The sequence below is a fragment of the Manis javanica genome, chromosome 4, assembly GCF_040802235.1.
Source record: "Manis javanica isolate MJ-LG chromosome 4, MJ_LKY, whole genome shotgun sequence".
Lineage (NCBI taxonomy): Eukaryota > Metazoa > Chordata > Mammalia > Pholidota > Manidae > Manis > Manis javanica.
The window spans coordinates 125,263,536-125,290,177 of record NC_133159.1 but is presented as its reverse complement, the minus strand read 5'-3'; the positions used below and the strand labels follow the sequence as shown (position 1 = coordinate 125,290,177).

At 42.9% G+C, this 26,642-nt stretch overlaps 1 protein-coding gene across 7 annotated transcripts in view; it reads right to left on the bottom strand.

Moving 5' to 3' along the window:
• Positions 1-2,123: 2,123 nt before the first annotated feature.
• The window catches only part of LOC140849024 (dynein axonemal heavy chain 9-like), a 29,607-nt gene continuing 5,088 nt past the window's right edge, over positions 2,124-26,642 (bottom strand). The window contains exons 2-7 of one of the 7 annotated variants that reach the window (XM_073234803.1): positions 23,717-23,884; positions 21,954-22,067; positions 20,314-20,464; positions 7,144-7,198; positions 6,024-6,150; positions 2,124-2,358 (exon numbers count right to left, since the gene is read on the bottom strand). In XM_073234803.1, coding sequence (XP_073090904.1) covers positions 2,257-2,358; positions 6,024-6,150; positions 7,144-7,198; positions 20,314-20,464; positions 21,954-22,067; positions 23,717-23,884 — 717 coding nt within the window. In that variant the 3' untranslated portion in view covers positions 2,124-2,256. The other 6 variants (XM_073234804.1, XM_073234805.1, XM_073234809.1 and 3 more) reach the window with 6 other exon arrangements.

Here is a 26,642-nt window from a genome sequence, read left to right as displayed (position 1 = left end):
AACACAATAAACATTTTTCTTGAAATTTTAAAGTGAAAAATCATAATACTCTACTGCAGGATTTGTTTCACATATGTGCACACACACACACACCTCAGAACTGTGACAGATGGGGGTCAGGGTGGTTTTGAATTGAACCATATGTTGCTAGGTCACACTGTAGTGTGGGTATCTCTCATATTTCATGGGAAAACTGTAAGTAGATTTTGACTAGTTCAAGACACATGCAGAAACATAGAACCACTGCTGCAAATGTAATCTAACAACAAAAGCTGAAATGCCAATGAGAAATTAAATCCTAAAATATATGTCATCAATAACAAGGTAAGAAAGGAAGAGTAGAGGAACAAAGAAGATGAAACAAGTAGAACACAAATAGCAAAATGGCAGAGCTAACTCCAGCCATACCAGTATTTATATCAAATGTTAATAGTCTGAATGTTACAGAGATTACCAGGCAGAGTTGTTAGAAAAGAAAGTTTCTACCATGTACTGCATGTCTATAAGGGAATAAATTCGAATCCAGAGAAGCAATGGGTTGGAGGTAAGTGGGAACAGATGGATAAAGCAATAAGTAGGGATGGTGAGTCTGGAAGGAAAGGTTATAGTATTGTCAGGAGAAAACAGATTTCAAGGCAAGGGGGTATTACCAGAAATCAACAGGGAATTTCATAATGATGAAATGGTCGATTCATCAGGAAGTTGTAATAATTATGAATGTGTTTGTACCTACTAACAAGGTTTCAAATACATGATGAAAAATCTGACAGAAGTAAAGGACTAAACGGACATATCCAAAATCCTAGGTGATTTTACCACTCTTCCTTCAGTAATTAGAAGAACAAATAGACAAAAAATGCAGAAAGCAATTAGAAGATCAGAACAACACTACCAATCACATGGAACTTACTGGTATTTGCAGAACCCTACAGCCACCCATGGAAGAACAAACATATTGTTCAGTGCACAGGGAACATGCAGTAAGATAGACAATATTCTAGGTCATGGACCAAATCTCAGGGAACTCCAAATGATTGAAATCTTACAGAGTATTTTCTCTGAACACAAGGAAATTAAATGAGATACCAATTTCATTAAGATATCCAGAGAAGCCCCAAATATGTGGAAACTCAACAATACACTTCTAAACAACCACTGAGTTAAAGAAGTTGCAAGAGAAAAAATTTAAAACTGAAAGATAATGAGAATGAGGCAGATTAAATGTATGAATGCTACTAATGTCCTGCTAAGAGGGAAATTTATGCCATCAAATGCTTGCATTAGTAAGAAAGAAAGTCTTACAGTCAGTACCCTAAGCTTCTACCCTGACAGGCTAGGAAAAAAAGATGAGCAAATTAACCCCCAGTTAACTAGAAAGATATAATTAAAAAACCGACATATTAGAAAACAGATAAAGAAAGTGAACAAAGTCAAAAGTGCAACATCTTACCATGCTTCAAAGCATAGGTAACCCCAAATTACCAACTGTGACTCATTACTGACTTAGTGCATGAGGCCTGCCAGCCAGAACTGCCCCATGGCTGCTCCAGTGGGGTTGGAGTTGGTGGCCATTTATGGCACTTTTCCATTGCTCGGTCTCTGATAAGACAGGAAGTTGCCTTGATCACAAGGCAGGGCAGAGCTTCACTGCATGGAGTGCAGTCCTCTGCATTGTTTTCTTCTCTTTACCAAGTGCAGTTAGGGAGCCATGGTAATCTCTCACCTCACCAGGCTCTACAAAGTTAGGTTCTGAAAATGATGCTGGAGGTCCTCACTAGGTTGCATGGGCAAGTCTGGGGTGATTCATGTAGCAGGCACTTTAGGATTCTATCCTTAGCATCCCCTTTGAGGTTTCGTGTGGGACTTAAGTGGCTACTAAGTGGTGTCATTATTAACATAGCACTGATTTTGACACACTGATGCAGAATGTGACTTTTCATTCCCCCTTTCTGTTGCTTTTAGTTCTTTTGCTATGAGTATAAACTGCTATTCCTAACTGCAGAAGACATAGCATCTATCGACTGTTCTAATTTTCAAGTTACTTCTTGCACCCAAACACACTTCTTGAGGCTTTCCCTGTACTACAGTTATGTGTGTCTGAGAGGCTGATTATTACCTGAATAAGGGTATAGAATCTTAAGGCCAGATTCTTTGATGAGACTAAAAGATTTTTGCACTCGATCATGTGATCATCCACGGAAAGAAGGCACTCCTTTTTTCCATCTTAACTCTTAAATATTGGAGACACCCATGTTTTCATGATGTTTTGAATCTCTTCCACATTGTCTTTAGTTTTCTGAATTCTTTGTTCAAGATCATGAATACTATTGGTGATTTGACTGACATAATCCAAAATACCTGTTCCCCAAAAGAAATACAGTTAATTGAGATAGCTTACAGGGGCACAGCTAAAAGTCTAGTCTCAATGAAAGACAGGGATTTAACAGTCCTGGGTTTCAAAAGACTTTTTCTGCACACATCACTTCATTACCATAAGGGCCTTTTTCTCCTAGTTGTATCAAAAAGTCAGCTCTTACCAGAACCCAGATTATTCAGGAAAAGAAACAGTGATGTTTACCAAACACCCAACAATAGCTGGTGCCCATGCTGGGCACAGCAGTGCAACTTGGTGACTTGTTTTGGGGTTATTGAGTCTTATTTTTTAAAGAACTTTCACTGTATTAAATGTTGAGAATATCATTCCCCTTGTATAAGTAATAAAGTTCCAACTTGTTTAATATGGCATTCCAAGACTTTTGTGAGTTGACTGTCACCTTCTTTTCAAACTTTAACTCTTCTGAGGATCCTAATGCAAATTAATCTCCCTCTCCTTATTCATAACACTTTATTTTTAAGTTTATGATGGCTTATTTTCACAGCCCATCTTGTGTGATTTGGGTTGTCCATATGTCTGTTGTCCCCACTACATGTGAGTTCTTTGAGGATAGGGTTCAGTCTCCCAACAGTCTCTCACATACTACCCTGCATAGGTTAACCCATCAATGAAAATTTGTTGAACTGAATCAGAGTATACAAGAGAAGTGAATGAAAAGTCCCCACCTTTAAGATGTTCATAGTCTAGTTAAGAACATTAACAGTGGTAATATACTAAAAATCCTCATTCAAGGAGTGCCCAGTATGCGCTGGAGACTGTGAGAGATGGAGCCTCTCTCAAGCAATCATGCAGCCTCCCCAGGTGCCTGGCAGTAAAATGTTCTAAGCCTACTAATCATTTCCAAAGAGAAGGAAGAAGGAACACCAATCTCCCTTGTCTTCTCCACTTTGGATATACATCTGAGGGGATAGACTTATGTTTCAAATACAAACCAGATCACCAGGGAATCATCAGAGGATCTACCAGCTTGTTAGGATCTTGACTCCCCATGTTTTCCCCAGACTCCAGGTGGTGCTGTTACCTTCCATTTGCCAGTTGAGAGTCTCCTCTGCAGCTCTCAGGCAGAGATCAGTATTTTGCAGCTCCTTCTCCACTAATGGAAATTCTACCTCTAGCAGACTTTTCAAAACCTTGTTGTACCAATTGGCCATTAGCTCCAAGTTAGCCACAAGCTGCCGATAGAATTCCCTGGAAGAGAACATGGCTGCTGCCGTCTCGGGGATGTGCTTCATCTGCCTGGGTTCAAGATAACTCATTTCTTTAAGCACTAAAATCAGCTGGAGAAAGAACTGACGAAAGTGGCTGTAGTTTCATGGCAGTGAGTATCAGCGATGTAATTCAAGGACAAGAAAAACCCAGGGATGCAAATACCTTCTGGATCCCCTCTGAACTCCTGTTCCTACATGTTCCTTAAACCTAGTTTTGGAAAAGGAAACTGTCAGGCAGAAGGAAGAGCTCGTCCTGGCTGAGCCAGGTCCCATCAAGAGATGGTGGTCTGAAGGATGAGGTGCATCTGGTCTGGGCCACCCATGTGCATGAAAAGACTCAAACTGGGACAAACAGTATCCTCTCCAAATGAGGTCAAACACATAGTCACAGACAGGGACAGAACTGAGGGGAGATGCCCACTGTACAATGTTAACCATGGAAAAGAATCATTTGAAATATCCCTTCCTGTCAGTAACCCTGGGCTGTCATGTCTTCACATTTTAATATATGAGGAGGTCAGGAAATGGAAGCCACCCAGGCTTTTCTGAACTTCTGTGGGATGCTGACATTAGTGGCAAGTGCAGAAGTGAGAAGCCAAGCAGATGTGGCCAAGGGAAAAAACAGGTTTATGAGGGTTTCCAGGCTCCATTTCTCATTATCTATCATCCCGGCACCTCTGATGTGCATAGGTATGGATGACAAACAAAAAGCTGTAAGTCCTCCGACCCATCACTACTTCCCACTCCCGACTCTGTGTAAGAGCCCTGGGCTCCTGACTCTCCTTCCAGGGGCCCAGGGCCAGTTCTTCATTGCTGCCTAGCCAACTCTACTCAAGGTTTAGACAAAGGCTAACTACTCAGCAGGAAAATGACCTCAGCCTCTAGTTGATTTTGAATAAAGCTCAAGATAGATAATAAAAATCTAGATGCAAAAAAATGAAAACAAATATTAAAAGAAAATGTGGGGTAGTTATATAATATTGAGGTAGAGAAGGCCATTCAGAACATACTACCACAAAATACAAGATAAAATTTACAGGCATAAAATATGATACACATAACAAAATGGCACACTTCAACTGGTAAAAGTATTTGCAACAGATTTCTTAATATCTGACAAAATATTTATCAAATATTCTAACAAATTTACAGGAAAAGAGGCCCTTTCCACTCAGAAGTGGGCAGAGGACATAAACAAGGAATTCATGGGAAAACCATGAACAGCTAATGAACACATGAAAAAGGTTCTACTTTACCAGTGGCCAAATAAATGCAAATTGAAACAATGGTGAGATATTACATATATACATATTTATATTCAGTTCCACAGGCTGGAGGTGACTTGAAGAAATGCGTATTGGCTTAGCTGTCACCTCTCTCTACACTGGATTCCCAGAGTGCTTGCCATCAGGACAGAGGAAGGTGGCTGCTTTTAGCTCGGGGTGGCCAATACTTTTCTTTGGCTGAATGATGTACTTCCTGATGTGGGCTAACTTTTGGCCATAGTTTTTTCCAGCATTAATTTGCCCATGGCAGCTGCAATCCACACAGTCTTCCACCGTGGATCATCTAGACTAAGGCTTCTCAACCGTGGCACTACTAACGCTTGCAGACAAAAACTCTTTGTGGTGCAAGGTAAAGAGCCAGCAGCATCCCCACTATCTACTCACTGTGCTACTGGCACTCATCCATAGTTTACAACCAAAAATGCCTCCAGTGGGACAAAACTGCCTTGGTTGAGAATCACTAAAATCTTATTTTGGATTCTTATTTCCAAAGCTACTCCTTTGAGGTTCGTCTTATGGTATCTAATAAAGATAGATTTGTGCATGTTGAGATTCTAGCTCCCAACTAGCTGAGGACTCCCTGAGAACAGGAACCAGTGTTACATTTGGTCGGCCCTCCAGCCTCTAGTCAGTGCCTTCACACAGAGCGTGCATTCAAGGTAGGCCTAATCGACTGTTTGGTACTAACTGGTCTGTAATGCTGTTTTTCTATCTGTCCCAAGAGGGGTAGCAATGTCTGTTTGTACCTTCTGGAATTTCAGGTAGAGTATACCTAAAATATGATATTGAAACTTTTTGATGAGTTAATCTTACATGTACTTCCCTAACTTCATATGGGAAGTCAAGTTCATAATAAAGCTGCTCTCATATGAAAATTTAAAAACTATTTTGCAATATTTTCTGTTGTGCAAAATCAAAGCAAATATATCGGCTAACCCTGGAGAAGAATATAAACATTGGACAACTTAAGAAAACACGACACTGAGGAATTTATCCTCAAAAGGAAATCCAGGGTGCAAATTCTTTTGAGCAGCTTTTATATGTTCTAATAAAAAGCCATTTTGCCTTTGAAATCAGCAGAGTTAAGCAAAACTCTCCAAGAACACAAAAGGAAATTACTGCTGCCTGACTTACCTGTGGGTTAAAGTTGACAGTGATCTGCTTCATCTCTGGGTCACGTTGCAGAAGTGGCTGGGAAAGATTGTACTGTGACTTCTCTGATACCGTCTGACACCAGTCGTCATAAAGACTTGTCTCATATCTGTGCAGATCAGAGACAACAGCCACTTCATAAGCACCTTTCCCCCGCAACACCTAGCAATGATTTACTAAAGATACATTTGATATATATATCTATACAGAGAGATATATTAACATATCTACAACATACCTATCTGTGTGCACGCACATATACATATGTACATTCATATACATACACACACACATATATATAAAACCATAAACTGAAGATACTATTAGTAAAATACTTGGATACATTCTGAAGTCAAAGTCATTGACTCAGCCAGGCATGGCAGCTCCTGCAGGTAACCCCTCATTTCTAATGGTGCTCATCAGAGGTGAGCAGAAAGAGAGGCTGCATGAGGTCTTTGTAGGGGATAAAGGTTGTGATTAGTCTCAGCCAATGAGGGAAGAAGTAACTGGGTAAGATCTGCTCTCACACTAATCTGCAGGCAGCTCACAGACACTCATAGTCCAGTCTCCACAGGCTGACTGCACACCTGCCTTGCAATGGGCAAGGACAGAGCCACCAGGAGTGCCCCACCATGTGGTAAAGGCTGCTAGTGGCAGGGGCCGCGGGAAACACTGTAGCAAGTGCAGGCCTAGAGAGCTGCACAGGGTGTTAGGCGCCTAATGGCAGGGGTGGGGGTGACAGGGCCAGGCAGGTTTTGTGGAAGAGGGGCCGAAGCGATGCCTGGCTGAGTGTAAGGATGAGTAGTGGCTGGGCAGCAGAAGAGTGTTCCTGGCAGAAACAACAGCATGGCCAAAATCTGGAGGTAAGAAACAGCCAAAACATCAGGTATGCTAAGAACACCTGAGGCCGGAGGGGCTAAGGGTTAAGGCTGGAGAGGGAGGTAAGGGCCACATTACAAAAGGCTTTGCATGTGTTGGTAAAGGGATGGTAGGAGGCCCTCCTGAGGGCTTTTCAGCCAGGGGATGTGGTGACATGATCACTGAGAGATTTGGCAACTGTGGGCAGTGTGGGCACCAGACCCTGGGCCCCCAAAAGACTTACCGCAGCTTTAAAGCAGGAACAACTATGAACCTCTGCACACTTTTCATTCTTATGTCTTCTCCATAGAAGGATACAAGAAATATTTTTAAAACATATTTTCTCTCTGTGCAGCACACACTGTTGCTTTCTGCTTAGTGAGCAGCTGCTGTGATTTCCCATCACACTGATTTCAGAGTGCCGGGAAGAGCACCCTACTTTTTCTAGATTGCCAAGTTCATGCTCCCAACAAAACTACACTGGACAAGTGTCTGTTTCTAGAATAGAGTTGCATTCCCTAGAGGCCCTGTGTCTGCAAGCCAGAAGCACTGTACTCACAGATATTGGGTTTATAACTTAAAACATGGGTGACATTTCACAGCCAATGAGGATCTGAACCAACTCGGGACTGCAAAAGGCATCACAGGGCCTGTGCAATTTGCAGAACAAGACAATCCCAGAAGTGCTTATTTTTCCAGCAAGGAGAGCATTGCTTCATATTTTTGTATCATGCACTTTCCTTCAGCTGATTCCATGCAACTATCCATATAACAGAGAAAAAAAATGGCACCCGATTAGAAGAAGTCAAAATAATGGTCTGAATAACAAATTGCAGCCTATAAAGAACAGTTTCGTGAGCCAGTTTTCAAATGCCCTTAAAATGAGTCTTCATTCTTCTTCCTGAACATCCTCTGTGGGCCACTAGGGGGCATTTGCAGGTTCTGAAACACAAGCAGCCCCAAGGATGACAGAGATGGCAGAACCTTCCACCCACCCTCTCACCCCAGCCAGCCAGTCGTGCACAGGGAAATGAAGTCCTTCAAAAATGTGAATGAAAGGGAAATTGAGACATGGAAGAAAAATTCTAGGTGCTGTTGTATTTTATATTTAGGGAAAAAAATGATATATAATTATACATCATAACATAACAAAAACTATGTAACATATATAACATCATACATGCATGTATGTATATAAGTGTTTCATATGTGTGTATAACAATGTTTTATACATGCACATATGTATATAACAATGTTTATCCATACAAACACATATGCATAAGCATTGTTATATACATGTGTGTATGTGTGTATACATACATTTCTCTCTCTCTGAAATCCCTCTAGGACAGGCAATGAGAAACCCTGCTACTAATTACTCATTGACATGTTCCTAGGAGGTTCCACTTCTTATGCCCCCAAACTTGGGCACACATGATGCACATACATGCAGACACACACATGCACATGTACAGATGCTCACATGCACAGACACACTCAGATTCCACAGGGATGCTGAGGACCACAGAGGAATGTGAGCAGAGTCTGGCCCCAGGCACTGTTACCCACACTTGTTCCCCCAGTTTTGACACTCCTTTGCAACACTGTATGTTCCCAGGAGAGTCCAGCTCCTGGGAGAATTGGTGAAATATCCATCATTTTCAGAAACCTTCACACTAAGTATCTTGGAGGTTCTGGTCTTGGTTGTTCTGTTAGCAAAATGATGCAGCTTATTGCAAAGATTCTTTAAAATCCATTTGCTATATAAACCAATACAGAGTGTCTTCACAAGATCTCCTGAACTTTCAGTGTAAGCCCTCATGCCTGCAGAGAGAGTCCTGGATTTCCTGGCCATTTTTTCCAGGTGCTTAGTTTCCTTACATGGTGACTGGGGAGATGCGGCTGCCAGGCAGTAAGAAGTACAAAGGGCTTCGGACCAGGGGGTGGGCTCCCCTCTCAAGCTGTGGGATTTCTGCAAGGTTCATGATCCAAGATCTCAGTTTCGTATCTGGAACAGAAAGAGGCTAGAGGAGAGAGGGGCTTCTCACACGGGGGTCTGTGGCATTGGCCAGAAGGTCCAAGAAGCCATAGAAATGAGGACTGACTGCCTGTATGTAGACTGTACTTCATGGTGAGGCATCTAAAACACTTTAATTAACCAATTTATATAGAGAGAGTGCAAGACAAATGTGAATTCATTTTTAAAACCAATGGCATATCCATGGGAATTGTAGGGGACACGGTGGGGTACCATTCAGGGCCCCTTCTGGGACCAGGCAGCTGAGAGGAAGCACGGCTGCCTCCCTCTTTGGGAACAGCCTCAGCCAGAAAAAGCCATGTTGCCCCAAGTTGGGCCCCTCCCAGGACAGCCGACATCCAGCAACTAGCTAATGTGGGAGGAGGAGGCCCTGCAATGCCAGAGGGCCAGAGTTCCCCATAAAATGGGCTGAGGCCTTGTTGCAACTGTACCACAGCTCACTTCTCCCTCTGCCCAATCCCTTCCCCTAACCCCCAGATGCTGTTCCCAAGAGCATCTCTGAATTCCTGCACACACACGTTGAAGTCTGCTTCAAGAGAACTAGACCACGGGCAGCTACTGCTGTCTACTTTTCTAGAAGCAGACCCACTCCTCCCCACCCACTCACATCTTCTCCCTGCCGCCAAGCTTCCCATGGTAGGGGCCCCTGGGAAGAGCTCTGGGCTAGCAGCCCTGAGCCCCTGGCTCTTGTTCCAGTTCTTTCCTTGCCTTTCTTTGTGAATTTAGGTTTGTTGCCTCATTTCTGCTTCTATCAGTTTCTTCATCTGCAAAACAAAGCTCTCGCTCAGATCAGAGCAGATGCTGCAGATGGTTGCCGCCCTCCTACCCCATGACACTTCAGACCTGCCCCAGGAGCGTGATTGTGTGATCTGTGTGGAGTCTGAGAAAATGTGGAATACTTGAGAATTTTGAAGTAGAGCATTGCACATACAAATCCAGATTTTTAGCTTCTCTCCAACAGTCCTGGAGATTGCTCACACTGAGTCTGCTCTTCTGCTCACCAGGCTCGATGGAGTGGTGGAGGCCCCCTCCGGGCTCCCTCCCAGCTGCCTTGCACTGTCTTCCAGGCCCCTGAAAGCATTTGGTCTTGGCCCTTGGGTCTCTAAAGCCCTTCCTAGCATCAAAATGCCCGTAACGCCAATGTCCAGACTCCACTTCCTTTGTTTGCCAAAGCAGGTGCTCTAGACGAGACTGAGCCTTTAGAGAGAGGGCTCAGGGAAAGACTGGCCTCCAGAGGCAGCATCTTGAACATGGCAAAATGCTCTCTCTCGCTTCTAGCAAGTCGAGAGGCGCTCACTAGCCTGACTTCCAGATGCAGCTATGAGGTAGGTCACTGGTTTCCAACCCGGTCAGTTGTCACAATCCTGGGGAGGCTTGCCAAGGAAGCAGACTCACAGGCCCCATCCCGAGACTGGGATCCAGTGGGTGAGGGGTGAGCCTGGGAATCTGCGTTTTTATAGGTACCCAAGGGGTTCTGATGCATACATCAAGTCCTTACACCATGCGTGACACTGGGCTTCACTGTTTTCCAGCAGCCTCCAAAGAGACATTGTGTCAGAGGGAGCTGTGAGGAGGAATTCCAGGGGGATTGAAAATTCTCACTCATTTTCCTCTGAAAAGGAACCTCACGGAGCAGAAAGGGTCAGGCCATGGTCCATTAAGCTCCATTTAACATCAAGAGGCTCCCTAATTAGTACAATATATCAATCTGGTTACTGTTTGGCCAAAAGCTATGTGGTTGCTGTGGACTAAACGTTTATGTCCCCCCAAAAGTCCTGTGTTGAAGCTTGATCCCCAGGGTGATGATGTCTGGAAGCAGGGCCTTTGCAAGATTCTTATGTTATGAGGGTGGAGCCCTTGCAAATGGGATTAGTGCCCCTGTAGAAGAGGCTCCACAGAGACCCCTCTGCCATGTGAGCAGAGTGAGGAGACAGCCGTCATGAAACGGAAAGCCATTCACCAGACACTGTATCTGCCGGCACCTTGATCTTGGACTTCCCAGCTTCCAGACTGTGTGGCAAACATACTACTGATGCTTATAAGCCACCCCATCTGTGGTATTTTGTTACAGCAGCCCAAATGGACTAGACACTGGGCAATTGCAGGAAATGAAAAGAAATGAGTATGATTTTTGTGTCTTAGTGAGTTGCATTTCTACTAACACTCAAAATCCAGAGCAGCATCAGAAGCCTAAAACCACCTACCTTTGAGAATAAGATACTCACGGATGTGTGATGTATCCAAAGTTGGTGAAGGGTCCCTAGATGCACTGTCTGAGCTCCTGCGCCCAGCGGAGACCCCCAGCCACAGTGGGCATGTTCTTGTGCACTGAGGAGAACCCTGGGGACACAGCACAGCCAGACTGAAGGGAGGCTCTAGCTGCCTGCCCCACTCTGCCCCAGGAACCTCTCCAGCCTCTGCTTTGGCCTCATCTACCTCCACATGCTAAGGTCACCTGTGCTCACACTGAGATGGGGTGTTCCTGCAAGATCACCATGTTCTGCTAAGGAATAAGGAAGTGTGACCTTGGGGAGAACACTGAACAGGGTCAGCGGACAGAGGTCCCCAGGCAGCTTTACCACCCACTGGCTTTCTGACTTCACAGCAGTGACTTTCAGCCTGGTTTCCCATTGGCATCACCTGGGCCCTGCCCTCGCCATTTGGATTAATTGATCTGGGTGGTGGGGGCAGTGCCCAGCCCACCTGTATTTTTTAAAAACCTCTTGAGAGGATCCTAATTGCACAGTCAGGCTTGAGAAATGCTGTCATAAACAGACAACTTAATCTCTCTGGGGCTCAGTCTTTTCACCTATAAAATGGGAATAATAACCTCAGGGTTCCTGTTAGAATCTAGTAAGATTATAAGTGAGACAGGCCATGTGGACTGTGAAGCACTTGCCCAGAGTTAGCACTGCCTGGATATTCTTATTTTAATTCACACAGTGGGCATGTTTGCTTATAATTAGTGGCCCAGATTTAACAATTATGAGATTTCATTTTTTGAAAAAAAGTCAGTTTCCAGCTTCCCTCATAAAATTGGAAGATCTGGAAACAATCAGCAGCCACTTCCAACTGGCAAGTGGAGCTGAACGGGGCCCCTTCATTTAGTTTACCCTGGACATCCCCACTCTGATGTCTCATGCTCAGCCCAGATCCATTACTGCCATTTTTCTGCTTGGCCCCCATGGTAGGCAAAATTCTAGGATGACACCGCATCCTTGCATAACCCTCTCCTCCTGAAGTATGGGTAGCAGCTCTGAATACAGTGAGATGGTCACTCCTGTGATGATGTTATCTTGTATGGCAAAAGGCAGAGGCTCCTCGCAGGCCTGTCTTAATCAGCTGAGCCCTAAAAGCAGAGGGTTTTCTGTGGCAGAAGAGGAAGTCAGGGATTTGAAGCATGAGAAGGACTTACTGTGCCTTTACTGGTTTGAAGATGGAGGCAGCTACAGAGCCTTGCCAGCTGGTAAGGAATGGGAGCTCTTTCTGTTGCTGAGTGGCCCCCAGCTGGCAGTCAACAAGGAAATGGAGACCTCGGTCCTACAGTCACAAGGAACTGGATTCCACCAGCAAGAATGGGCTCAGAAGTGGTTTGTCCCCCCTGAGCCTTCAGATGAGAACTCAGCCTGGCTGATACCTTGATTTCAGCCTTGTGATACTCTGAGTGGAAAACCAAGGCATACCAAGTGAGGCTATAGAAGAGTGATGTGTGTGGTTTTAAGACACTAGGTTGTCATCTTCAAGGGAAGATGGTGGCGTGAGTAGTTCAGAGGAAATCTCCTCCCCAAAACATATATGTTTATGAAAATACAATAAATACAACTATTCCTAAAAGAGACACCAGTGGATGCAGTACAACAGCCAGGATACATCTACATCTGTGAGAACTCAACATCACATGAAGGGGGTGAGATACAAGCCACGGCCAGGTGGGACCTGAACGCTCCCCCACCCCAAAACCCAGCAGGAAGAAAGGAGTTGGAAGAGGGAGGGAGTGAAAGCCCAGGACTGCTAAACAACCAGCTCTAGAAATCCGCACCCAGAATGCAGACACAAGGTGCACAAGGTGCTGGATATTAGAGAAATGGAAAAGCAAAACCTGTGGGCAGGTCCCTGCAAGTGGTGCCCCTGAGACAAAAAGAAAAGTGAGTGTTTTCTGCAAGTCTTAAAGAGACAGGGACCCCATAACTGGATGAAGTTGTCCTGGCAGCAGGGAATACAGGGGAAACTTAGGTGCCCTAAACCCTGGGGAGGCAGTGCAGCTCTGAAGCCCCTCACAGCAATAAGCAGCCTGCCAGTTGTTCCTCCAACTGGCACAGACCCCAACACACCGGCCCAGTAGCAGGAGAGTGGCAGCGTGTGCTGGGGACGCAGTGCCAGAAGGGACTGGGAGCAGATCCGTGCGCCACAGGAGAGGTTTGTGCTACCTGCAGTGGCGCGACTGAACAGCCCGGGCGCGGCTCGCACACACTGGCGGCAGTGAAGCCAGAGGAGCCCGGTAGAAGCCTGCATGGGAGAGCCCCATGCTCACCTGCAGCGGAGCCAGAGGGAGCAGGTGTGCTCCCAGCAGCCAACCGAAAGCCCAGCGCAATGCACAGCTGCCTGGGCCAGACCCAAAGACTGCTGCTATCACACAGCTGCCCGGCTGGGTTGTCGCTAGCACAGAGGAGTGTACCTGACGTGCCTGCCACTCCCCACAGGGCTCTGCGCTGCTCTGACGGACACCCTGCCCACAGCAGCTTAGGGTACTAACCCGGTGGCTGCTCCAGGAGTGCGAGTAACCGTCACAGGCAGCGGAGAAGGGCAAGGTATCCAGCAAGCAGGAAAGGACTTTTTTCTCCCAGCTGACACACCCGCAACCTGCCTACAGCCACTGCTACCACCATGAAAAGGCAAAAAAATCTGGTCCAGTCCAAGACATTACACCTGAGAAAGGATCTGCAGAGGCAGACCTAACCAGTCTCCCTGAAAAAGAATTCAAAATAAAAATCATAAACATGCTGACAGAGCTGCAGAGAAATATGCAAGAGCTAAGGGATGAAGTCCGGAGGGAGATTACAGACATATGGAGGGAAATTATGGAAGTGAAACAAACTCTGGAAGGATTTGTAAGCAGAATGGATAAGATGCAAGAGGCCACTGATGGAATACAAACCAGAGAACAGGAACACACAGAAGCTGATGCAGAGAGAGATAAAAGGATCTCCAGGAATGAAACAACATTAAGAGAACTGTGTGACCAATCCAAAAGGAACAATATCTGCATTATAGGGGTACCAGATGAAGAAGAGAGAGAAAAAGGGATAGAAAGTCTCTTTGAAGAAATAATTGCTGAGAACTTCCCCAAACTAGGGGAGGAAATAGTTGTTCAGACTACGGAGGCACACAGAACTCCCGAGAGATGGGATCCAAAGAGGACAATACCAAGACACATAATAATTAAAATGGCAAACATTAAGGACAAGGACAGAGTATTAAAGGCAGCCAGAGAGAGAAAAAAGGTTACCCACAAAGGAAAACCCATCAGGCTATCATCAGACTTCTCAACAGAAACCTTACAGGCCAGAAGAGAATGGCATGATATATTTAATGCAATGAAACAGAAGGGCCTTGAACCAAGGATACTGTATCCAGCACGATTATCATTTAAAAATGAAGGAGGGATTAAACAATTCCCAGACAAGCAAAAGTTGAGGGAATTTTCCTCCCACAAACCACCTCTACAGGGCATCCTACAGGGACTGCTGTAGATGGGAGCACTCCTAAAAAGAGCACAGAACAAAACACCCAACATATGAAGAAGGGAGGAGGAGAAAAAACAAGGGAAAGAAATAATCATCAGACTGTGTCTATAACAGCTCAATAAGCTAGTGAGGCCAGACAGTAAGGTAGTAAACAAGCTAACCTTGAACCTTTGGTAACCACAAATCTAAAGCCTGCAATGGCAATAAGTACATATCTTTCAATAATCACTCTAAATGTAAATGGACTGAATGCACCAATCAAAAGACACAGAGAAATAGAATGGATAAAAAAGCAAGATCCATCCATAAGCTGCTTACAGGAGACTCACCTCAAACCCAAAGACATGCACAGATTAAAAGTCAAGGGATGGAGAAAGATATTTCATGCAAACAACAGAGAGAAAAAAGCAGATGTTGCAATAATAGTATCAGAAAAAATAGACTTCAAAACAAAGAAAGTAACAAGAGATAAAGAAGGACATTACATAGTGATAAAGGGCTCAGTCCAACAAGAGGATATAACCATTATAAACATATATGTACCCAATACAGGAGCACCAATATATGTGAAACAAATACTAAAAGAATGAAAGGAGGAAATAGAATGCAATGCATTCATTTTGGGAGACTTTAACACAGCACTCACTCCAAAGGACAGATCCACCAGACAGAAAATAAGTAAGGACACAGAGGCACTGAACAACATGCTAGAACAGATGGACCAAATACACATCTATAGAACTCTACATCCAAAAGCAACAGGATACACATTCTTCTCAAGTGCACATGGAACATTCTCCAGAATAGATCACATACTAGGCCACAAAAAGAACCTCAGTAAATTCCAAAACACTGAAATCCTACCAGTCAACTTTTCAGACCACAAAGGTATAAAACTAGAAATAAATTGTACAAAGAAAGCAAAAAGGCTCACAAACACATGGAGGCTTAACAACATGCTCCTAAATAATCAATGGATCAATGACCAAATTAAAATGGAGATCCAGCAATATATGGAAACAAATGACAACAACAACACAAAGCCCCAACTTCTGTGGGACGCAGCAAAAGCAGTCTTAAGAGGAAAGTATATAGCAAACCAGGCATATTTAAAGAAGGAAGAACAATCCCAAATGAATAGTCTAATGTCACAATTATCGAAATTGGAAAAAGAAGAACAAATGAGGCCTAAGGTCAGCAGAAGGAGGGACATAATAAAGATCAGAGAAGAAATAAACAAAATTGAGAAGAATAAAACAATAGCAAAAATCAATGAAACCAAGAGCTGGTTCTTCGAGAAAATAAACAAAATAGATAAGCCTCTAGCCAGACTTATTAAGAGAAAAAGAGAATCAACACACATCAACAGAATCAGAAACGAGAAAGGAAAAATCATGATGGACCCCCAGAAATACAAAGAATTATTAGAGAATACTATGAAAACCTATATGCTAACAAGCTGGAAATCCTAGGAGAAATGGACAACTTCCTAGAAAAATACAACCTTCCAAGACTGACCCAGAAAGAAACAGAAAATCTAAATGGAGCAATTACCAGCAACGAAATTGAATTGGTAATCAAAAAACTACCCAAGAACAAAACCCTCGGGCTAGATGGATTTACCTTGGAATTTTATCAGACATACAGAGAAGACATAACACCCATTCTCCTTAAAGTTTTCCAAAAAATAGAAGAGGAGGGAATACTCCCAAACTCATTCTATGAAGCCAACATCACCCTACTACCATAACCAGGCAAAGACCCCACCAAAAAAGAAAACTACAGACCAATATCCCTGATGAACGTAGATGCAAAAATACTCAACAAAATATTAGCAAACCGAACTCCAAACTACATCAAGAGGATCATACACCATGACCAAGTGGGATTCATCCTAGGGATGCAAGGATGGTACAACTACAACATTCGAAAATCCATCAACATCATCCACCACATCAACAAAAAGAAGGACAAAAACCACATGATCATCTTCATACATGCTGAAAAAGCATTCGACAAAATTCGACATCCATTCATGATAAAAACTCTCAACAAAATGGGTATAGAGGGCAAGCACCTCAACATAATAAATGCCATATATGATAAACCCACAGCTAACATCATACTGAACAGCGAGAGGCTAAAACCTTTTCCTCTGAGATTGGGAACAAGACAGGGATGCGCACTCTCCCTACTGATATTCAATGTAGTACTGGAGGCCCTAGCCGCGGCAATCAGACAAAACAAAGAAATACAAGGAATCCAGATTGGTAAAAAAGGGGTCAAACTCTCACTATTTGCAGATGACATGATACTGTACATAAAAAACCCTAAAGACTCCACTGCAAAACTACTAGAACTAATATCGGAATTCAGCAAAGTTGCAGCATACAAAATTAACACAGAAATCTGTAGCTTTCCTATACACTAACAATGAACTAATAGAAAGGGAAATCAGGAAAACAATTCCATTCAAAATAGCATCAAAAAGAATAAAATACCTAGGAATAAACCTAACCAAGGAAGTGAAAGACCTATACCCTGAAAACTACAAGACACTCTTAAGAGAAATTAAAGAGGACACTAACAAATGGAAAGCTCATCCCATGCTCCTGGCTAGGAAGAATTAATATCATCAAAATGGCCATCCTGCCATTTTGCAATATACAGATTTGATGCAATCCCTATCAAATTACCAACAGCATTCTTCAATGAACTGGAACAAATAGTTCAAAAATTCATATGGAACCGTCAAAGACCCTGAATAGCCAATGCAATCCTGAGAAGGAAGAATAAAGTGGGGGGGATCTTGCTCCCCAACTTCAAGCTCTACTACAAAGCCACAGTAATCAAGACAATTTGGTACTGGCACAAGAACAGAGCCACAGACCAGTGGAACAGAATAAAGACTCCAGACATTAACCCAAACATATATGGCCAATTAATATACGATAAAGGAGCCATGGACATACAATGGGGAAATGACAGTCTCTTCAACAGATGGTGCTGGCAAAACTGAACAGCTACATGTAAGAGAATGAAACTGGATCACTGTCTAACCCCATACACAAAAGTAAACTCCAAATGGATCAAAGACCTGAATGTAAGTCATGAAACCATAAAACTCTTAGAAAAAAACATAGGCAAAAATCTCATGGACATAAACATGAGTGACTTCTTCATGAACATATCTCCCTGGGCAAGGGAAACAAAGGCAAAAAAGAACAAGTGGGACTATATCAAGCTAAAAAGCTTCTGTACAGCAAAGGATACCATCAATAGAACAAAAAGTATGAGAGGACATATTCATAAATGACATATGCGATAAAGGATTGACATCCAAAATATATAAAGAGCTCAAACACCTCAACAAACAAAAAGCAAATAATCCAATTAAAAAATGGGCAGAGATGCTGAATGGACAGTTCTCTAAAGAAGAAATCCAGATGGCCAACAGGCACATGAAAAGATGCTCCACATCGCTAATCATCAGAGAAATGCAAATTAAAACCACAATGAGATATCACCTCACACCAGTAAGGATCGCCATCATTGAAAAGACAAACAACAACAAATGTTGGCAAGGTTGTGGTGAAAGGGGAACCCTCCTACACTGCTGGTGGGAATGTAAACTAGTTCAACCATTGTGGAAAGCAGTATGGAGATTCCTCAGAATGCTAAAAATATAAATACCATTTGACCCAGGAATTCCACTTCTAGAAATTTACCCTAAGAATGCAGCACTCCAGTTTGAAAAAGACAGATGCACCCCTATGTTTATTGCTGCACTATTTACAATAGCCAAGATATGGAAGCAACCTACAAGTCCATCAGTAGATGAATGGATAAAGAAGATGTGGTACATATACACAATGGAATATTACTCAGCCATAAGAAAAAAACAGATCCTACCATTTGCAACAACATGGATGGAGCTAGAGGGTATTATGCTCAGTGAAATAAGCCAGGCGGAGAAGGACAAGTACCAAATGATTTCACTCATATGTGGAGTATAAGAACAAAGGAAAACTGAAGGAATAAAACAGCAGCAGAATCACAGAACCCAAGAATGGACTAATAGTTACCAAAGGGAAAGGGACTGGGGGGGATGGATGGGAAGGGAGGGATAAAGGCAGGGGAAAAGAAAGAGGGCATTACAATTAGCATGTATAGTACGTGGGGGGCACGGGGAGGGCTGTGCAACACAGAGAAGACAAATAGTGATTTTACAGCATCTTACTATGCAGATGGACAGCGACTGTGAAGGTGTATGTGGGGGGGCACATGGTGAAGGAGGGAACCTAGTAAATATAATGTTCTTTCTATAATTGTAGATTAATGATACCAAAATATAAATAAATAAATAAATAAATAAAATCTTCAAGGAGAAACAAAAAAAAGATACTAGGTTGAGATGATGTGCCAGGCAGGAATGGAAAACTAATATGGCCTCTGAAGGTATCTGAGGTTTTGAGTTTCATATCTGACTGGATGAAGTCATGAGGGTTACCCCCACATAAAGCCAAGGCCAACGACTTCCTGAGAATAGTTTCTTAACTGGAAGCATTCTTAATAGCCACACTATGAAACCTGTTTATAGACAGAGTGGTCCTGCTACTCCAATACTTAAAAACCTTGGATGATTTCCCATTGCCTGAATAGTGAAGTCTGGGTTCTTTAATATGGTACTCAGAGCACTTCACAACCCAGCCCAAACTCCAGGGCTGCCCTAATCTCTCTCCTTACACCTTGTTTGGCTACAAGCAGGTCTGACTGGGCACCTTCTGCATCCTCCCCTGTCTTTGCTTTAGAGGCCTGGGCTGCCCATGCCCCCTTTCAGGGCTCTGCCTCTTGCCACCTTCTCCACACATTCTCCCTTGAATCTTCCAGCCACAGTTCATCTTGTTTTGTTATGGTTCTTTAGGACTCAAATCGAGCACTACTTATACTCTGCTATGTGTTATTGTTAACTCTGTTCAGGGATGGTGGGTTCTTTGAAGGACTACCTTTTGGTATTAAGTAGTCTATCCCTTAGTATGGCCTGTCTCTGCATACAGTGTCTACAAATGTGTCCTACATACAGCAAAGATCAAATAAATGTTTGTAAAGCTGAACTGATCTTGTGTTTAACTTTCAAACAGATAAGATTAAGAACTGCAATAAAAATAGAGCCATCACATCTTGGCGTGGGACCACCCTTTGTCAGGCTCCCGCTGGTTCCTCCCCCCAGAAGCATGGTTGCTATGGCATTGGAAGGGATCAGCAACTTTTCTCAGGCATGTGAAAATCTATTGTAGGGTGAGGTATGTTGGAGATTAATCAATGTGGCAACATGGATCGAAGGTCAACTCATACATTATGCTAAGGTCTCAGTGAACTGGAAGCCATCAAGATGTTACAACTCTGCGTCAGCTTGCCAATATCAGCCCCAGACACAGGGAAATGTGCAGTTCAGTGCACTCTAAAATCACCCAAGAGGGTCTGGAACTTCAGATAAGAAGGCTGTGCTTGCTTTTCTTGGAAATGTCATGGATACACAGTGAACAGTCAATAAATACAATAGGAGTGAAGCACACCCTTCCCTGGAATGGAACCTCCCCTTCCACACCCCATCCCCTGGCATCAAGCATACCGAATTCTGCCTCCTCCTGGACACGCTGACTGTAGATTATTCTCACTGCATTCAGGTCTTTGTTGAACATTTGGATGAGCACCAGGTATTTATCGGCTACATCCTGTGCTACTGGTGTTCTTTCAAGGAGCTTTCCTGCTATGTCTATGAGCTGCAGAGGAGGTGGAGAAAGAAGAGGAGAAAGTCACAGATTCAACCTTTCTTTGGTTGTATAAATCTTATTCTCTGGCTTTTCTTTCACATGCCTACCAAAGTAAGAGAGTCAGGAAATTGTTATTGTGCAACTGGATCAATAATCATTAATTGGTGGGTATTCATAGTCTGCCCCCCTGTCCTTTGCTTCTAAAGAAGGACTCCTATCTGTTGAATTACCTACCAGACCCTCTTGTGTTGTAAGAATCTGGATAAACGATAAAACAAAGAGAAAACTAGAAATGTCAGAAAGGTTAAGCTGATCTACATAAAATATGACCAAAAATAGAGCAGGAGGGTGAAAATGAATATGGCAAAAAAAAAAAAAAAAAAGGCTAAGTGGGCTGGATGTTGGGGAGAATTTAGAAGGCTAAAGTCTGAGAGTGAGAACAAGAAAAACTTTCAGAGAGAACCAATTCTAATAAACATCTGACAAATTTCTAAGAACTAACAAATGCTTGGAGAGAGGAGTCCCAAGAGTCTTCCTATGCAAGTTACGGAACAGCAGGTAGCAGGTATTTATTAAAGGAGACACATACACACACACACACACACACTCAACACCCTCAGTGGTTAATGAACCTGGCAATTTGGGGGCCCCAGTATTCTAGAAGAGCATAGGGTCACCCAAATTGAGTTTAAGTTTGTTCTTCAATTGTCCTCCATTCATCCACTCTATGTTTGAGATATTTTCAATGACTTGAAACTTAACTTCTCAAGGAAGTCTATTCCATCTTTGAGCAGTTTTGACAAAAATCTCTTTCCCCTATTGAGCCAGAATCTGCTCATTGTAACTTGCACTGATTAGTTCTGGTTCTAATCCTTAAGGCTTTACAGAATAGGGTCTCCTCATAGTACATAGAAGACTTATCATGTTCTACTACATCTTCATGCCTCATGTCTCAGAATTCTCAGTTATGCAGCTGTTTAACTGCTCATCGTCCTAAACCTTCCCCTTCATGTGCTTGTACCATCTGATCTGGGCATCATAGGGCAAGGACACAGGTCTTCTTAGTCTAGTTACTTGTACTTGAACTATATAAGCATTTACATGGCAGGTGGTTTGTTCCAGCTTGAACCAACCTGACAGCAGTGATTAAGTAGCCACTTGTCCTGCACAGCCACAGTTTCAGGACAGTGACCACTAGATTTCTTCACTTCTAATGGGCACCCTACTGATAAGGCCCAAAGAGCCCGTTCCAAAAGAAACTCTTTTGAAAAATATTTCTTCCTCATCATGTTTTCAGAAATGCATTTGTAATCAACCTGAGAAACCCAGTTCTGCACACTCCCTGGCCCCAGGACACCCACAATGAACTATCAGGAACAATTAATATCTGATATTAATTAATTAATACCAGGAACAAAACAGTTGGAAGAGCACCCTTACCCTCCTCAGATGAGGGTGGGGGAAGAATCAGGCACAGGGTCCATGCGACCGCACAAACCTTAAAGGCATGTTCCAAACTGGGCGTGTCATCGAAGGCCTGAATAAAGATATTCCCCAGTCTTTGGTTGAGATCTACTCTCTGTTTAAATTCAGACACATCATTTTCAAATTCCTAAAGAGACAGCATATGGACATAAGGAAAACATTTTCTAAAGGCCAATGCCACTATACTCTTTACTATCAACCATTGTATCTCAGTCAGTTATACCAAGGATTTATTTTAATTTTCTAAAATTCGCCTTGGTGTGATTTAGTTGTTATACCTGTAGGTCATCAGTTACCCTATGATTGCAGCATTTTTGTCCCCAGATACTCTAGACAAAAGGACAAAGGGAGTCAAGTGTGAGGCCAGCACCCTGTCACCTCCCTTTCTGTGTCACCTGTCCCCTCCTGAAGCCTCTTCTCTGTCACCCACAACCCCAGCTTGTGCTGCTGTGAGGGCTGCCTCAGCACAACAGCCCCAACCACAGGGTTATTCCATCCTAACCATCTGCTTTCCTTCCTCCCTTGAGTCAAAATCCTATTTTTTCACTGTAAACAAACTAATCTGGCCATGAGGAACAATGTTACTAAACTAATTCACATCATTTCTTCTAAGTGCATCTGAATTGGTTGAGACAGCAGCTAGCCATTGTTCCTGAGGTTGCCAAAGTCAGCAAATAAAAATACAGGACATACAGCTGTATTTAAATTTCAGATCACTGAATACCATTTGTAGTATGAGCATGCCCCAATTACTGCATTTCATCTGGCAACCTAAAGGCTGTTCTGTTTCTTAGAATGTAGCAATTTTCAGAGAAACTTTGTTAACTCAAACCTCTAATTTGTGGAATGATTATTATTGGCTATTATTGCTTTATAACAGGAATGCATAGTCTTATGAAAAGACAAAGAAAAATTAAAAACATAGTATTTTCCTACTTCTCTAGCCCAGCCACATGAACATTGCAGTATGTTTCCCTATGCCTAGAATATTGTTTTGTTTTGTTTTACCATAGTGTTAGGAAACACATGGAATATATTCTGCTTTGTAGTCCACCTTTTTTTTCCTTCCTTCTTTAGATTAATGGAATTTTTAGGAAGTGGTAACTATTGGGTTTGGCCAACTAAAATCTCCCGCTGTCTGAAGGTGCTCCAAGCCTCCAGTTTCCTCCTTCTTCCCCTCACTTGCTCTTAAAATTCCTTCTCCAGTATCCCAGCCACTCCCTCCTCAGGGAGCTCTGTCTGCTGCTCAGTACTGGCCCTTTCGCATCTTTATCTCTACTTTGGATTTGGACTCACAGGTCTGAGCGTCCCTGGGCTGCAGGTAAGATGTGGGTTCTTGTGTCCCAATCCTGGAAAACTCTGGCCTTCCTGAGGGCTACTCTCCTGGGAGCCAGGGTTAGATCAGAAAAACAGATAAGAAATGACTGCATCACTTATGCCTCCCCACTCCACGAATAAAACTCTGCTCAGGGGTATCTGGCCTTTGTGTAGCAGTCACTGCTGGAAGCTTAAAGCTTTGAAAGCGGCAGAGCAACCTGCAGCCGGGGCCTCTGAGATCACCCTATCCCTGAAGCCCTGGAATAGTCAAGAGCTGGAAGGGCCTTCCCTGATCTTTCTCCCGACACAAAGAATAATTAGGAGTGGTCTCTCTTGATCAAACCATGGACTCTGGAGCCAAAGGAAATGCACAGGAAAAATGCAAGGGAATACCCAGACTCTACAGGCTGGAGGCATCTGAGAGAGAAAAGCTTGCAGGTGGGCCCTTCTCAGTCCTACCGTGCTTTGGGGGTCCAAGCAGTCATAAGAAGATTCTGAGAAGACCCTGTACATCTCTTGAAATTCCTCGTACATTTGCTGAATCTGCTGACTCAGGGCTTTCCCTCTGATGCCACTAAATTCAAGCTTTCCCAGTTTGTGGAAGTCCAAGGTTGTGTTCAGAAGATCCTACAAGAACAATTCATAAAAGAATTAAAATAATAATGATAATTATGATGATAACAACAGCAGATAACACTCAGATTAGTATGGGAAGAGCTAGGAATCATGTGGGGGTGATGGTTGCTTAGGAAAATGTGAAGCCTGATAAGTTTTGTAACCTTATTATTAGATTTAGTGGTTATAAATAACTCCTGGTTAAACTCAGTTGCAAAGCAGAGAGAAAGTACAGATAGATAAAATTCACACAAACAAAAAATCAGATTTATACCTGTTTCTTTTTTGTGTTCTCTTATAAATTCTAAAATATAGTAACATCATTACGTAACTGGTGGCTTTACTACTGATTTTTTTTAACTCTATTTAAAAAAGCCCATTGTATCTGGTTTTAGAATGGCAGCTATCTTGAGGGATATTGAGAGGAAAGCAGATCTTTCCAATAGTTCTCAGCAAGAAAAGAAACCTGCAGGCTGTTCTTGCCAAGTACATGCAGTGTGATACGCCCCACAGTCAGCTGGGTGACAGTGGGCAATTCCTTGATGTCTCTGCATTGGGTTTCTTCATCTGGAAAGGGATAATAATAGTAAGAGGTAAGTAAGTCAGCACAGGCTTAGAATTTAGACCAGTGCCTGGCACACAGTAAATACCCAGTAAGTGTGTATTACTATCCCTGCTATTGACGTGCCAGTGTCCCGGCTGTGCTCAGAATAAAGTGAAGGTGGACAGTGCAACCCAAAGCCTTGGGAAGAAACCCTCCCAAGTCCACCGAAAGAGCTGATAGGGCAGCAGCCTCCAGAACACACTCACATGACAGATTGTGTTTACATCTCACGTAAAAACCTCCAAACAAAGATGTTCTTCCCATTACAAATTCCAGCCTATGAGCATGCCTCTTCAATAGGAGGGAGGGAAATAAAAGTTACCTTTGTGTGATTTTGGCAAATGTGGTGGGGCCCCTAGGAGAGGGTCTTTTGCTCTGAGGAATTTTGAAGGGCAAGAAAGAGCAACACTGTGTCACGATGCTGAAAACCCCACAGGGTCCTGGGATATGCCCTCTGCCCATGGCCACTGCCAACAGGTGACCCCTCAGGCTTGCAGAGGGCTGCCCAGCTCCTTTCTCTTGTGGGGACACCAACTTCAATAGAAGTGACAGAGGCACTGGGAAGTGGTAAGAAGTGGCTGCCCCAGGTTGGCAGGGGGCATGCAGGCAATCTTGGGAAGCCACCTGGCAATGCTTTTTAGCTCAGCTATGTTCAGGAATGGCTATCAGCAAGTAGCTGAAGTGAGGAGAAGAAAGAACCAGCCTAGCAAAGGAAGATATACACCCAAACCGGAGGCTCTTGCCACTGATCGTGGGAAATGGGTCAGTCTTTATTTAAAAACACGTTCAACTTTATATACTGGGAAGAAAGCTGAAATGAATTTTACTTAAGTGATATTGACTTAAGTAGTAATTAAGTCATTTAACAAGTGCTTAGTTGGAATCAGTGTTACAGGAGAAATGTATTTGTGCCTGCCATGGAATGTCACCTGGGTACCAATTTTTCATCATCCCATGGATGTCAATTTCAATTTTTAGGAAATACTCTCTAACCATTTTAAAAGACAGATGCATCTTGATATGTTTGATTACATCAGAAAACTAGACTATAATTTTATTACACTATTTTTTTTTCTCAGGAATACTTAAGGCATGGTTTTGGCTGGTCACTGGGAGGTGTTCCATCTCCAATGTAACAGATATATCATAGATATTAGAGAAATGTTTATTTAATCATTCTATTTTGGGAGAAACTCTATCACCAAAAAGAACACATATTTACATTACTTTATGTAACTTAACAAACACATAATGGGCAATACATTTACCTGAGGTTCAATTCAAGGTCTTAGACCTTTCCTTACTTCCCTATTAAATGAACCCCCCATCCTACTCCTTCTTTCCTCTGGACTCTCTGTGCCCTGTTGCCCTAAGCTTTCTCCAGAGCTCTTACCATGCTCTGGCATTATAATATATTATTTAGCCCCCTTCAGTCCCTGGAAGAGTCCTGGACACTGAAGAATTATTTGTGGAATGAATGAATATATGATCTTTGAACTCTTAACAGCTACAGTAGTACCTCTAGGAGAAGGTGAAAAGGTGGTAGAGAATCTAGGAACCATGATCTCAGGAGCAATTGGAGAAAAGAGGAAAAACTAGACAAGAGGAGAGAATTCTAAACCAAGGATGAACTGCACCTTCAAATGCATTTGGCCAAAAGCTCAAGGTAGAACCTTGCGTGCTGCTCCTCTGAGGCAAAAACTAAGGCAAATGGGTGAACAGGACAAGGAAGCAAGTTCAGGCTCAACTTGTAGGTTGAACTTATAAGATTTCTTGTAGTTTACCATTTTGACTTACAAGAAATGACAATTTCATGTGGTTTTCCACTTAATAAAGACAGAACCATCTGATATCCAGATATGTCTAACTGTAGAATGGGCTGCTAAGAGAGGTAGTAAGCTCTCCTTATAAGGATGGATTTTAGTAGAAGTTTGACATCAGAAGTATTGTAGAGAAGATTTCTGAATCAGGCAGGAAACTGTCTTACAACTGCAGAAACAATTCATCATGATGGTGACTATATCTTTGTGTCTTAAAATATTTAAATGTAAGTAAGTTCTTCTCATTTTTTATTTAGAAGTCCTCACAAGGCAGATAAAAGGCTATTTACACCAATAGGAGGTTTAAATGGTATTTTTTAAATATCCATTTGTATTCATCACAGTA